Consider the following 13,326-nt stretch of genomic DNA (forward strand, 5'->3'; position numbering starts at 1 on the left):
ACCAATCTTCTTCCAGAGTCTTTCTCTGCCTCCATTTTTTTAGGAGAGTTCACCAATTAATTGTCAACACTCCTGCCCCCTGCATTTTGGCGGAGGGGGGAAGGAGGGAAGACCAAAGAAAACAAACCAGAAAATAAATAAATAAAGCAAGCCAGAGCCGAGATCTACAAAGTTTTGCACCAACACTTAAGCAGATCCGTTTGCAAAGTCCTAGGAAACCATTTTCAGCAGTTGTGGGGGGGGAGGCGTCGACGTCATAATCCCCGGAACGTAAACATTGTTGCCGATCGCGCTCGGAGCCCGCGGCCGGGCTAGTAGAGGGAGGGGGCACTCGGCCCGGGATGGGGGCGGGAGGGGGCGGCGGCCCGAGGAGGTGTGGGGCGGGGAGGGCGCCCGGGAGGCACCGGGCGCCGTTAGCGCCCTGGCATCGCTGTTTTGTTGTTGGGTCACGAGTGCGCCTCTGCACGCAGGCGCCGCCGCCGCCCGGGAGTTGTGTGCAGAGCTGACTTTTGGAAGGGCTGAGTTGCAGGCGGCGGGCGCATCCCGGAGATGGCGGGGCAGGGAGGAAGGGAAGGAGGGAGGGGGTGGGGAGGGAGGTGCAGATTTGCACGGCTGGCCTCAGCGGGAGGCGCGGAAATGCAAGCCGAGCCTGCTGGAGTGAAAGCCCCCGGGGCCTGGCACCCCCGAAAACGACCTCCCACCTTAATCCCTGCCCCCATCGCCCACGGCCCCCATGGGCGACCCCTCTTCTTCCTCTTCCTTCATTTACCCCACCTCGTTACCTACGTGGCTGACCCAAATTCAAAGCATTTTGTGTATATATAATTTTTTTTTTCTTTTCTGCTATGTCTTTTTTTGGGGGGGTGGCGGGGGTGGGGGGAGAAATCCTCTCTAGAGCCGTAAGCGGATCCGCCACACGGAGGAAGCATTTGGGGGCTCAGGAAGAAATTAGCGCAGCTCCATACCTGTACGGACTACATAACTTTTAAACTACTGGACTCAAAGGATCCACATACACACAGGTACAGGAAATACAGTCAGACCAAAGCCTTTTCAGACCCAAGCTGACCGGAAGACGTTGCCTTTCATTCATTCATTCTGCCCGCGTCTGTGGAGTCCTTTACTAGGCGAGAAGCCCTAGAAGAGAAGTTGGACATTTTTTAAAGGTCCCTGCGCTCTCCAAGAAGAGGAAATAGATGCTCAGGAGTGAACTACCGAGAGAATCGGATCTGGCGCCTCCTAACGCAGCTGGCAAACATGCGAAGGGTAAGCCCCTATTGGCGGGTTACAGGAGAAATGTCGGTGGAAAGGTGCAAGGCGCTGGGATGGGGCCCGGGGAACTTTGGGTGCGCCTTGATTAATCCTACAGTGCTTCTTGGCGGAGGTATGGGCACCCTCTGTATATATATATGGAGTGTCATTAGATCTGGGAATACTTACCTGTCGACATACCCACCTCCCAAAACTAGAATGGTAAAGGTGTTGTCCTGTAAGTTCATCATGTACAACAGTCGGGTCGACTTTGTGAGAAAAAACTGGCCCTGACATTCTTCCAGCCCAACTAGGCCCGATCTTGAAGGTAAAGATCCTGATGAGATAAGGAGGCACCAGGGCTACAAGAAAGGAACCTTATACCTATTCATAGGTGGCTTTGCAAAAAGAAGAACTTCCCATCCTTTTTTAATTTTACTTCTTTCCTGAACCCTGTGGGATAGTTGGAGCAGATCGTTTTGCAGATGGGAAACTGAGGCTCAGAGAAGTTTTGAATCTGGTTGATTGCTCTACCCTCATATCCTCCTCATGTCAACACAATGATCAGACAGATAAGTGGAGAGGAAGTGGCTTCTCCATCAGCGATCAGATGTGAACCATCAGCTCAGTGTTGGTCACCCTATGAGACAGCTCCCCCCTCACTCACCTTGAAGTTTCCTCTCCTATCTTGTATCTTTTTCCGCCCACCCTCCAAAGACTACTGGTTGAAGTTTGTTTTAATCCAAGTCCATTTAACTGGCAAACATCAAAATTTTTTCCAAACTGAAATCGCCCACCTTGTCTTAATGGGGGTGGGAAGGTTTTTGCCTTTAGCCTTTGTCAAGAACCAGGGACTATTTTATTTGCTTCTTTCACTCAAGAACCCTTTAAGGTAAATAGTTTTGCAAATAAGGAAAGTGTGATTCAGAAAGGGAAAGCCAGTCCCCCAAGGTCACACAACTTATAAATGGGATTGCTGAGGCTCAGACTGGAGCCTGCCTCTGCCATCACATCCACTTTTGGATACTGACCCTCTTAACTGCTCCCACATAATGAAATGAAGAAGTGAAGTGAAGTCGCTGAGTCGTGTCCAACTGTTTTCGACCCCACAGCCTGTAACCTGCCAGTCTCCTCCGTCCATGGGGATTTTCCAGGCAAGAGTACTGGAGTGGGTTTGCCATTCCATCTCCAGGGGATATTCCCTGACCATGCAGTGGGCTGGAAGGTCATGAGTTAAGTGCAGTAAAGCAAAAGTGTGAAGCAAAACACTTGGTCTTAATTCTCCTTTCCTCCCCAAGACCCTTCTGTCTCTCCATGTGGTCGGTCTCATGGTATCCCCAAAAGCTGGTGTCAAGAGAAGACCCGATGGCAGACACCTTAGTGTAAAAACAGTTAAGTCCATATATCACCTGGATGGGGAGTTCTGGCCTGTCAGAGTGGGAAGGGGTTGGATAGTCACCTAATTTAATCCTGTCCCTTTACAAACCGCCAGGAAACCACAGACCAGAGAAAAGAATGGGCCAACCAGGGGTTTGTTCCCCTTTGATGCCCCCAGAGTGCCTACCCTGCCGCCTGGTCCTAAGTGGTCACTCCATAAATGTTGGGCCCTTGATGGATCACCTTCCTTAGCAATATTTGCATTTTCCCTTTATCAGTAATTGGCAGATGAAAGGCTTTGTCCTCCTGTTGAAAGAATTCCAGGCATTTGCTCAAAGTGGGGGAGGAGGTTATGTTGGGCCAAAGGGGGAAGGGCCAAGACCCTTGAGCTCCTTCCCTGGCTAATTGTCCCAGAGGAGTGGACTGTAGGTGAGAGAGGGAAGGGAAGCATAAGGTGATTCCCCAGGAGACAGTTTTTTGTTTTGTTTTGTTTTTATCTTGCAGGAAAAAAAAGACCAGGCCAGTTGTATTTGAAACAAAATAATAATGACTTTTGGACCTTCTTGCTCATTCTTACAAAAGGCCCAGTCAGATCCTGGCTGTGTTGGCCCCATTCATTCATTTCTTCATTCATCAAAGGTTGATTGAGCAGCTCTGTGCTCTAAAGACTTCGAGGATGGAAAAATCAGCTCCGATTGTAGCCTCTTCCTCCAGACGGGGCAAGAAGTGGGCTGCCAGCTTCCCAAACAAGTCAGGAAGGACTGATGCTGGATGGAACCCCCAGAATCTAGGATTTTTCACACTGTTAGAAACTGAAGCTGTCATATTCATGTATCATTATAATAGCTCCTGATTTTTGAGAGCTTACTCTGTCTTTGAGCAAAAGCTCTCACATTTTGCTATCTCTTGAAATCCTCATCAAAGTTCTCTGAGAGAGGGTCTGTAATTGCCCATTTTTACAGCTGAGGCTCAAAAAGAGGTCAAGTCACTTGCCCACAATTTAGGGCTGCGAAATAGCAAAGACGGGTTTTGAATCCTGGGCTGGTAGGAATCCAGAGCCCAGAGGCTTCTGTCTGTCTAGTCTTTCCTGCAGGGCAGTCCCACAGAACACGAAGATGGAAATGTTCTATGTCTGTGCTAACAGAGGAGCCTCTAGCCACATGTGGCTGTTGAGCACTGTCCAAGAATTATTTAATCAGTTCCCCAAATTTCAGAATGAAATGTGAATAGTGGGATTAAGGAACTAAATGCTGAATTTTATTTAATTTTAATTAAATTTAAATACCTATATATAGTATCTCCCTTACTGGACAGTGCAACCTTAGAGTACAATCCAGAATTTGTCTTGAGGGGAGGTGATCAGGGATATCTACAAAGGTTTTCTAGAAGGAGCCATCTGTGCAACATGAATGGAGTGTTAGCACTTAAACCACCCACTCTGTGTGCCTGCTAAGAGCATGGCACCAGAGGCCGCTGGGGATGCCAGCATGATATAAAATTGTCCCACCTGCCCAGATCTGACAAATAAACTTCTCAGGTACAGATGATTGGTGACAGCAGGAAGCCTTAGAAATGGATGACTACTTCCTGATATATATCCGACAGTCAGACTCAAACACAAAGATGCGATGCATTGTAGCCCTATGCAAAATAGATTTGGGAGAAGATTAAAAATGATCTGAAAGCTGGGGAACTGATTAAATAATTCTTGTATAGTTTGTATGCCCAAGGAAATGCTATCAAATCATTAAAAAGAACAAGGTAGCTATATATATATATATATATGTATATATATGCATACATATATATTATGTATATAGGGCTTCCTGGCTCAGTGATTAAGAATGCAAGAGATGAGGGTTCTATCCCTGTGTTGGGAAGAACCCCTGGAGAAGGAAATGACAACCAACTTCAGTATTTTTGCCTGGGAAATCTCATGGACAGAGGAGCCTGGCGGGCTATAGTCCATGGGGTCCCAAAAAGAGCTGGACATGATTTAGCAACCAAACAATAACAAACTATAGATACTGATGTAAAATGATTTCATGATATCCTTACATTAAAACAAAACAAGGTGCAGAATAATACCAAACTGTGATGACCGCTTATGTAAACCAAAGAGAATATATCTATATCTACAGTTTTTTATATGTGCAAAATTTTCTTTGGAAAGAAATACAACTTTTAAATGGGGGAAAGAACTGGAAAAGACAAAAATACTTTTTCTTTGGTACAGTGTGATATCTTTACCATATATAAGTGTTAGTGTTGCCTGATTTTGAACCTTATAGATTTCATTTTATATGTTGTGTTATCTTTTGAATTTTATACTATGCATAGTATAAAATTGTATTACCTACTCAAAATTGAATTTCATTTTATTTGTGATTTTTGAGCCTATGAGTTTCAAAATCAGGCAAATCTAAACCAAATAAATATTATTTAGTTATACATACATAAGTGGTAAAGCATAAATAAAAGCAAAGGCATGATTAACAGAAAAAGCCTGAAGAAAGTCGCTCTGGGCTAGGGAATGTGAAGAGTGAAAGGTACTAGTGATTTTCTGTTTCTTAATCTAGGTGGAGGACACCTGATAAATTCTACTGTGTTTATGAAAGGTTCCACTCTTTAAAAATTGTTTTAAAATTGCTTTCTTCCTCTCCCACTCCTAGTTTCTCCTCTCCACACTCCCATCCCCAGAAAACTTAGCAAGTCTCTTGGGCATCCTCCCAGAAATGGTTTATGCTGTTACAAAACCTCTACATATATTTTCTTTTATTATTGTGTCACACAAATATACACCCTGTCCTTCCCCTTCCTTTTTCATTTAATCTAATCTTGGAGTTCTTTCCATATACTATCTGTAGAACTGCCTCATTCTAAAATATTACTTTAAGGATGAGATAAATCTGAATCACATGATACAGAAAAATTCAAGATTGGTTAAGAAACATAAGTCACAGAATAACCTGTAATGATCCCATTTATGTTAAAACAAACTATAATGTATAGACATGCAAGAGAAAGAAAGAAAAAGGCTTGAATAGAACAACAAACCATTCATTGTTTGATCACTTCTGAGGAGAGGACAAAGTTTTGAGCGGGTTATATAGAGTCTATACTTAATTATTTGCATTTTTAACAACCATTGTGCCCTGTTAAATTTATCAGATATTTCGAACATAAAGGCATAGAAAATAAATGTAAATAAATATAGGAAGAACTTGTATATCTAGCATCTCTGTTTGCCAATCCAAACCCTAGAGTTTTGTCATATTTTGGGTCACTTTTGCAATTTAATAAATACTCTGGGACAACAGACCACACTATTACAGTTAAAGTGATTGTAGTTCCCAGAGACTTGTGTTTGTTTGGGTTTTTGTTTGGCTCCTCAGTCCTTGTGGATTGCAATATCTGAGTAAGAAAAACCATGGCCAAATTACACATGGCCTGAGTGTCAGGCTTTGATCCTTTGAGGAAAACAGGTTTGTGCCTAGAGTTCTACATATTATAATATGTCTTCCTTCCTGAAGGTTGGAAGGAAACTTGGAAATAACAGGTGAGTTAATCAAGGGGTTAACTCCAGGAAGAGAGTCATAAAAGTTCAAAGATGCTTTCAAAACTTGCATCTTTGGATTTATGGACAAGCATGTTAACCAATGGAAATCAAAATTCTGGCATTACTTCATCATGCTAAATTGTCATTGGCTGCCAATCGCTGAGGGCTGGACCGCCGGGCTGGCAGTTAACCCTTTCAGGGACAATCATGCCCTTTACATTCATTTTATTTTGAAAGATGAAGCAGGGACAGATGAAAAGCTTAGAAAGGTCCCCAGGCCTCCGAGCTCCACCAGAAGAAAGAGTTTCACCCTGCAGAGGAACACCCGGGGACAAATTTCCTGGAGAAAAGTTTTGAACTTTTAAAGTGTGGAATCAGCTGACCTTGCTTAGTAAGAGGAGAGGGGACGAGAGAGGAGTTTGATTCACTTTTTGTGCTGTCAGAACAGAAACCAGAGTTGGAGAGATTCCATTAATCTTACAGAGCAATCAGTCATTGAGAGGATTGAATTGCATTTCCTGCCCAAAGATGTAGAGACAGATGACCTTTGCAGCAGCTCTCAGACCCCCAGTTCACAGCTGGAGAGAGGATGTGTCAGCATTTACTTAGGGTCTCACCCTGCCCTTTGTTCAAAATTCAAACTCTTTTTGTGTTCAAGCTGCTGCTGCGTGGTTTTTTGTAGTTGTTGATGCTGCTGATTTTTTTTTTTTTTTTTTAACCTCCCACGTCTTGTAACTTATGAGAAACAAATTCTGGCTGATGATAATAACTGGAGGTGCCCCAGAGAGGAAACCAGAATAGAAGAGGGGGAATTTTAAGAGAGACCACTGGGCCTTTTGGTTTTCATTTACTGCCCCTTCCTGGGCTCTTTGAATGCTGCAGGCTGAACTGGATGGAGCCAGAAATCCAGCAAAACTAATAATAATGCTTCATGTTTACATGGCTGTATTACCAAAAAAAGCTTTTACATACGTTACTTCATGTGGGGGGGGTGGGGGGAAGAAACTTCTAGAATGGAAGCATTTACATAAAGGAACATTCTAAATTCCCAAATGTCATGAGCTACATGACTTGGACCAAGGACCCAAACTGAGCCTCAGTTATCCCATCTGTAAAGTGGGGGTTGGAGGGGAATCATGATACCAAATGTTGAAGAATTCGTATGATGATTGAATGAGCCAGTGTTCTGGAACAGAGTGGTCAGTAAACCTTGTGTCTTCATTAAAATGAAAGCAACCACCCGGACTTCATAACTCTAACTAGTTGTGGAATCAAGAGATTTAGTTTGGGGACTTCCCTACTGGTCCAGTGGCTAAGACTCTGTGCTACCATTGTAGGGGGCCAGGATTCCATCCCTGGTCAGGGAACTAGACCTTGCCTGCTACAACTGAAAGGATTCCGCAGGCCCCAGTGAAGATCCTGTGTGCTGCAACTAAGACCCAATGCAGCCAAATAAAGATTTTTTTAAAAAAGAAGAAATTTAGTTTTCCCCCAAGAGGAAGGCAGCCTGAGATGAAGGCATCAGCCCTGGTTTTCTCTCCAACATACTTTCTCTCCCCAGTAGGTCTCCTTCAAAGTCTGAACACACCAAACTACTTTGAATTCTTTGAATAAACCTGCTTTCTCTCCTCCTGACCTTTGCCTATGCCGCTTCCTCTGCTCAGAGCTCTCTCTCCTGGCAGCACTCCTCCTCTTATTTGTAATATAATAGTTCTTATTTATTCTCCTGGAATCAGACTAGATGGCTTCTCTTCCCTCATTCATTGATGTATCTTAAAGGCACAGTGCCAGCACCTACTCTAAAATAGTGTTTAATGGAAGTCCATCATCCCTTACATGCCTCTCCAAGTCCCCAAATTCTTCGTCTTCCAGAAAGCTAGGAATGAAAGTGCCAAGATCTTCTCTTTTCCTAGCGATCCATAGTATACCACTCTTTGCAGATGGAATCAGTGGCTTTTTAACTGTACTTGAAATGGCATTCAGTAATTCACCAGTTCTTCACTGAGTGCCTCCTACATTCATCCACAGGGTGGACTTTATAGGAAACACTCCTCCTCACCCAGCAACAACTATTTATTGCTCCTGTGCTGTGCTCAGTCTTGTCCAACTCGTTTGCAACTCCATGGATTGTGGCCCTGCCAGGCTCCTCTGTCCATGGAATTTTCAAGAGAATACTGGAGCGGGTTGCCATTTCCTACTTCAGGGGTTTTTCCCCACCCGGGGATTTTGAACCCTCGTCTCTTAAGTCTTCTGCATTGGCAAGCACGTTCTTTACCACTAGTGCCACCAGGGAAGTCCTACTCATGGCTGAAAGCAGATCTTTCATGCCAGTGACGTTAGGATGGTCGGAAACAAGATGGACCGTTGGCTCTTAGCCTCAACCTGAAGAGAGAGATCTCACCAGTTGCAAACCGAGAGCAGGTGAGTTGGCCCAGCTTACCTTAACACAAAGCCTTTCTCATCCAGAACACTTCTCACGATTATAATATTCTGCTCATGTATTAATGGTCTACTGTCTGTCTCACTGAAAGAAGTCTCTTCTTTCAGAAGTCTCTTGAATGAGAACCTTCTGTAATAGCACAAGGAACTCTACTCAGTGCTCTGCGGTGACCTAAATGGGAAGGAAATCCAAAAGAGTGTGGATATATGTATGTGTATGGGCTTCCCTGGTGCCTCAATGGTAAAGACTCAGCCTGCCAATGCAGCAAACATGGGTTCGAGTCCCGGGTCAGGAAGATCCCCCGGAGAAGAAGATGGCAACCCATTCCAGTATTCTTGCCTGGAGAATCCCAGGGACAGAGGAACCTGGTGGGCTACAGTCTATAGGGTTGCAAAGAGTAGGACATGACTAAAGCGACTGAGCACCCATGCATATGTATATATATATATATATATATATATATATAACTGATTCACTTTGCTGTATAGCAGAAACTAACTATACTCCAATAAAAAAATAAAGAAATGCAAATAATGTCTGTCTAGTGGAACCCAAAGGTTATGGGTTTATGACCCTGTTTTACAGTCACCAGTTTATCTAATTTAGCAGTCTAATAAATTGTAATAAATTTAATAACCCACCTCCACCCCCCAAAAAAGAAGGAAGTCGCTGCAACTGACCTTGGTATTACTCACTGCTTATCCTCAGCCCTTATGGCTTGGCTCATAAAATATACCTACCAAACATTTGTTGAACGAATGAATTCAGCAAACTCCACAATATGTCTATTTTCAGCTTGAGCAACTAAACCTTAAAGTGTACCTCTTTGAAGAAGATGCAAGGGCTCTAAGAGATCCTATGCTGCGCTATGCTAAGTCACTTCAGTCGTGTCCGACTCTGCGACCCCATAGACGGCAGCCACCAGGCTCCCCCGTCCCTGGGATTCTCCAGGCAAGAACCTTGGAGTGAGTTGCCATTTCCTTCTCCAATGCATGGAAGTGAAAAGTGAAAGTGAAGTCGCTCAGTCGTATCCAAGTCTTAGCGACCCCATGGACTTCAGCCTACCAGGCGGCTCCGTCCCTGGGATTTTCCAGGCAAGAGTACTGGAGTTGGTCGCCATTGCCTTCTGAGCAACTTCACTTTCACTTTTGTGCATTGGAGAAGGAAATGGCAACCCACTCCAGTGTTCTTGCCTGGAGAATCCCAGGGACAGCGGGGCCTGGTGGGCTGCCGTCTATGGGGTCGCACAGAGTCGGACACAACTGAAGTGACTTAGCAGCAGCAGCAGCAGCAGATGGCAAATAATGTTAAAACATGCTGAAAATTTTACACACTGAGCTCCAACATGAGTGAGAACAAAGAATATCTATTAGAATAATAATCGGAACTTACCTGGTGGTCCAGTGGCTAAGACTCAGCCCTCCCAATGCAGGGAGCCCAGGTTCGATCCCTGCTCAGGGAACTAGATCCCACATGCCACAGCTAAAGATCTCAAGTGCTGCAACTAAGACCCAGCGAAGCCAAATAAGTACATAAATATTCAAGAAAGGAAAAAAAACAGTAATATCAATTGCCTAGTGTGTGCCAGGTATGGGGTTGGGTGCTGGAGCTCGAGTAGTGAGCTGAAATAAACATGGTGGTCATGACTTTCAGACTAGTGAAACTTAGCAAAAGGGAGATTGTAGCAACAGTTGCACAGACAGAGGGAACATCACAACTGATAAGTGGGTCACAGCAGAGCAGTATATGAGGCTTGAGATGTATAATATATGTTGGGGGAGAAGGGGGTTGACCTGGCTTGGGGTTGGGAAGGAAGTTAGGGAGCTGTTCCAAGAAAGTGAGGCACAGAACTGAGCTCTGAGGCAAGAGTTAGGCTGAGTGTGGGGGAAGTGTTCTCAGCAGAGAAAAATAGCAGATGCAAAGTCCTCGTGATGGGGGAGTACATATGGTAAAGGAACTGAAAAAAGGCCCGTATGACCCAAATGTAGTGAGCTGAGGATGGGGGTTAGGGATGAAATAAACTGGAAAAATAAGTAGGCACTTCAAGAACGAATTGAGGGGCTTTCCTGGTGGTCCAGTGGCTAAGACTCTGAGCTCCCATTGCACGGGGCCCGGGTTTGATCCGTGGTAAGGAAACTAAAATGTCACATGCCTCAACTAAGACCCGGCACAGCCAAATAAATAAAAATCTTTGAAAAAAAAAAAAAAAGAACTGGGCAATATCCGACAAAACTGAAGGATTGGGTAGCCTATGATCCTGCAGTTCCATGCTGGGAAGATTCTAGAGAAACAGACACAAGTGCACCAGGAAGTATGATCAAGGATGGTAACCTCACCCGCATTGTATGCAATCTTGGAGAACTTGGAACAACTCATGTTCATCGACAGGGGAGTGGACACATTGCAGGTATGTCTTTCTTGGGTTCCTCAATAAACAGAGTCTGAATCAAAAGTCTACTTTGTTGGGGAGCGCATTCCCAAGGAGAAAGAGTGCAGAAAAGAAGTGAGACAGGGAAAGAGTCAAATGAGGGTACCAAGGAGAGGCCATAGTTACCGTGGCAACTCAGGACAGTTCTGGGGAAAGAAGGGAGAGGAATTATCTCCTAGCTCCTGATCAAAGGTTTGCCCCACTGGGGTGTAAACACCCTCCTTCTTCAAGATTACCTATGTGTGAGCACCTAGGAGGCCCTCAGTATCACACAGGAAAGCCCCAGATAGAGGCTGTTTGGCCCAAGCCCCACAAAATCAGTCAATATGGTAATCAGTGGTTAGGATGAAAAAAATGGCAAAAGGAAATCACCCAAGATAGGCGGTTAAGGGCTCTGAAAAAGCCTATGACGGGCACCTTGTAAGGTGGAATCTACGCAGCAGTGAAAAAAAATTGGCCTAGAGCGCTCCTTGTGTCTACAAGATGACTCTGACCAGAAAATATTGAATCACATGACAAGTTGCGTAAGTAGGCACAAGCTAAAGTTCTGAACTTTGTATAAATTTCAGAAATGGGCCAAAGTAACAATGTATATAAAAAGCAATGGAACACATAAAGGATAAAGGCCAAACTGAGAAAAGTAGTTACTTCGGGAAGGAGGAGGAGACTGGGTTGGGCAGATGAGAATTTCAAAGAGAAATGCTAGTAATGTTAGGGTTCTTTTTGCTGGTGTTTTTCCTTTCTCTCCTTTTTTAATGGTACACTTCACAGATACGCATGTCATTATCCTTGTGTAGGCGCCATGCCAATCTTTGTATTGTTCCAGTTGTAGTAGACTGCACAGTTTTTTTTAAAAAGTATTTATTTGGCTGTGCTGATTCTTATTTGCAGCACCTGGGATCTAGTTCCCTGACAAGGGATTGAACCCAGGCCCTCTGCATAGAGAGTCTTAACCACTGGACCACCAGGCAATTCCCATATTAACTATTTCTTAACAAAATGGTACATTATAAAAGCTATCTTTGTACATTATAAATGTTCTAAATGAACCAATCATTAAATGTAAGATCCCAATTAAAAAAATTATGAGTAAAGAGTGACTTATTTTAATAAAATTTTATTTATTTGGCTGTGCCAGATCTTATCTGCGACATGTGGGATCTTTATTTGCAGCATGGGGGATCTAGTCCGCTGATCAGGGATTGAACCCAGGCCCCCTTCATTAGGAGCTTGGAGTCTTAGCCACTGAACCACCAGGCAAGTCCCAATAGTGACATCTGAAATTATTATTTAAAAAGAAGAGAAGCATGTTGATGGGGGCATAAGTGTGAATGTACTTAATGCCACAGAACTGTATGCTTTAAAATGATTAAAATGGTAAATTATATATATATTTAACCCCTATTTTTTTAAAAGGGGGGAAAGAAGGAGGGATGGAAAGTGGCAGATCAGGCAAAGCCTTGTGACTATGGTGAGGATTTGAATCTTTAACAATTTCTACCCACTGCGTGAATTTTTATAAGTAGATTTATATAGAAGTCCATGCAAGGAGTTATACCAAGGAAGGAGACCAAATCCTTCACTGATAACTGGAAAAGTCAGGTCAAATAGGAGGGTGGGTAACCTGTCAGGGGCCTCCAGCTGCTGCCCTCTTGCTGAATAAAGGAACAACTGTCAGTAGAGGATCAGCAGTAATCAGACAAGAGGCGATGACTGAACACACAGGACAGGCAGAGTACTTCCTGGGTGCCCAGGAGATGGACAGGCGAGTGAGTGATGGGTGAGTCCACCTGACCTTCAAAAAGCTAGTTCCCAGGTGAGAAGGTAAGACTGGTAAAGGTACCCACAAGTACAAGGTGATAAGGGGCCCCTTTGCACTCTGAACACACCCACATAATAGCCTTATCTTTCCATGTTAGAGTTATTTATTTATAGGCATTTTAGCAGGAAGACTGGGGGTTTCTTGAGGGCATTCATTGATTCAGGCATTTATTGAACGACTGTCTACGCAGGCACTGATTTGGGGCAGCTGGTATACAGTAGATATTTGATAAACGTACATTGCCTTGCATTCCATCATCACTCAAATGCTCTTTTTTTTTTTTTCTTTGCTGCACAGATGTGGGATCTTAGTTCCCAAACCAGGAATTGAACCCCATAGCCCCTGCACTGGAAGGCAAAATCTTAACCACTGGACCACCAGAGAAGGCTCTCAGATTTGTTTTTAAAAAAATTTTGCTAGTTGCTGTTACAGAATGGCTTTAAAAGCAG

The 13,326-nt window shown here is 44.0% G+C and overlaps 2 protein-coding genes across 5 annotated transcripts in view; one reads left to right on the forward strand and one right to left on the reverse strand.

Annotated features, from left to right (window-relative positions):
• The window catches only part of KDM2B (lysine demethylase 2B), a 118,628-nt gene extending 118,284 nt beyond the window's left edge, over window positions 1-344 (reverse strand). For 2 of the 4 annotated variants that reach the window (XM_027566835.1, XM_027566834.1), the window contains exon 1: window positions 3-343. In XM_027566835.1, the coding sequence (XP_027422636.1) occupies window positions 3-35 (33 nt within the window). In that variant the 5' untranslated portion in view covers window positions 36-343. Of the gene's footprint in view, window positions 1-2 lie in introns of all 4 variants that reach the window. The other 2 variants (XM_027566833.1, XM_027566836.1) reach the window with 2 other exon arrangements.
• A 253-nt stretch (window positions 345-597) lies between these two features.
• The window catches only part of ORAI1 (ORAI calcium release-activated calcium modulator 1), a 39,996-nt gene continuing 27,267 nt past the window's right edge, over window positions 598-13,326 (forward strand). The window contains exon 1 of the mRNA XM_027566841.1: window positions 598-1,266. The gene's annotated coding sequence lies outside the window, so the exon portion shown is untranslated. The remainder of the gene's footprint in view (window positions 1,267-13,326) is intronic.

Source organism: Bos indicus x Bos taurus, chromosome 17, assembly GCF_003369695.1.
Source record: "Bos indicus x Bos taurus breed Angus x Brahman F1 hybrid chromosome 17, Bos_hybrid_MaternalHap_v2.0, whole genome shotgun sequence".
Lineage (NCBI taxonomy): Eukaryota > Metazoa > Chordata > Mammalia > Artiodactyla > Bovidae > Bos > Bos indicus x Bos taurus.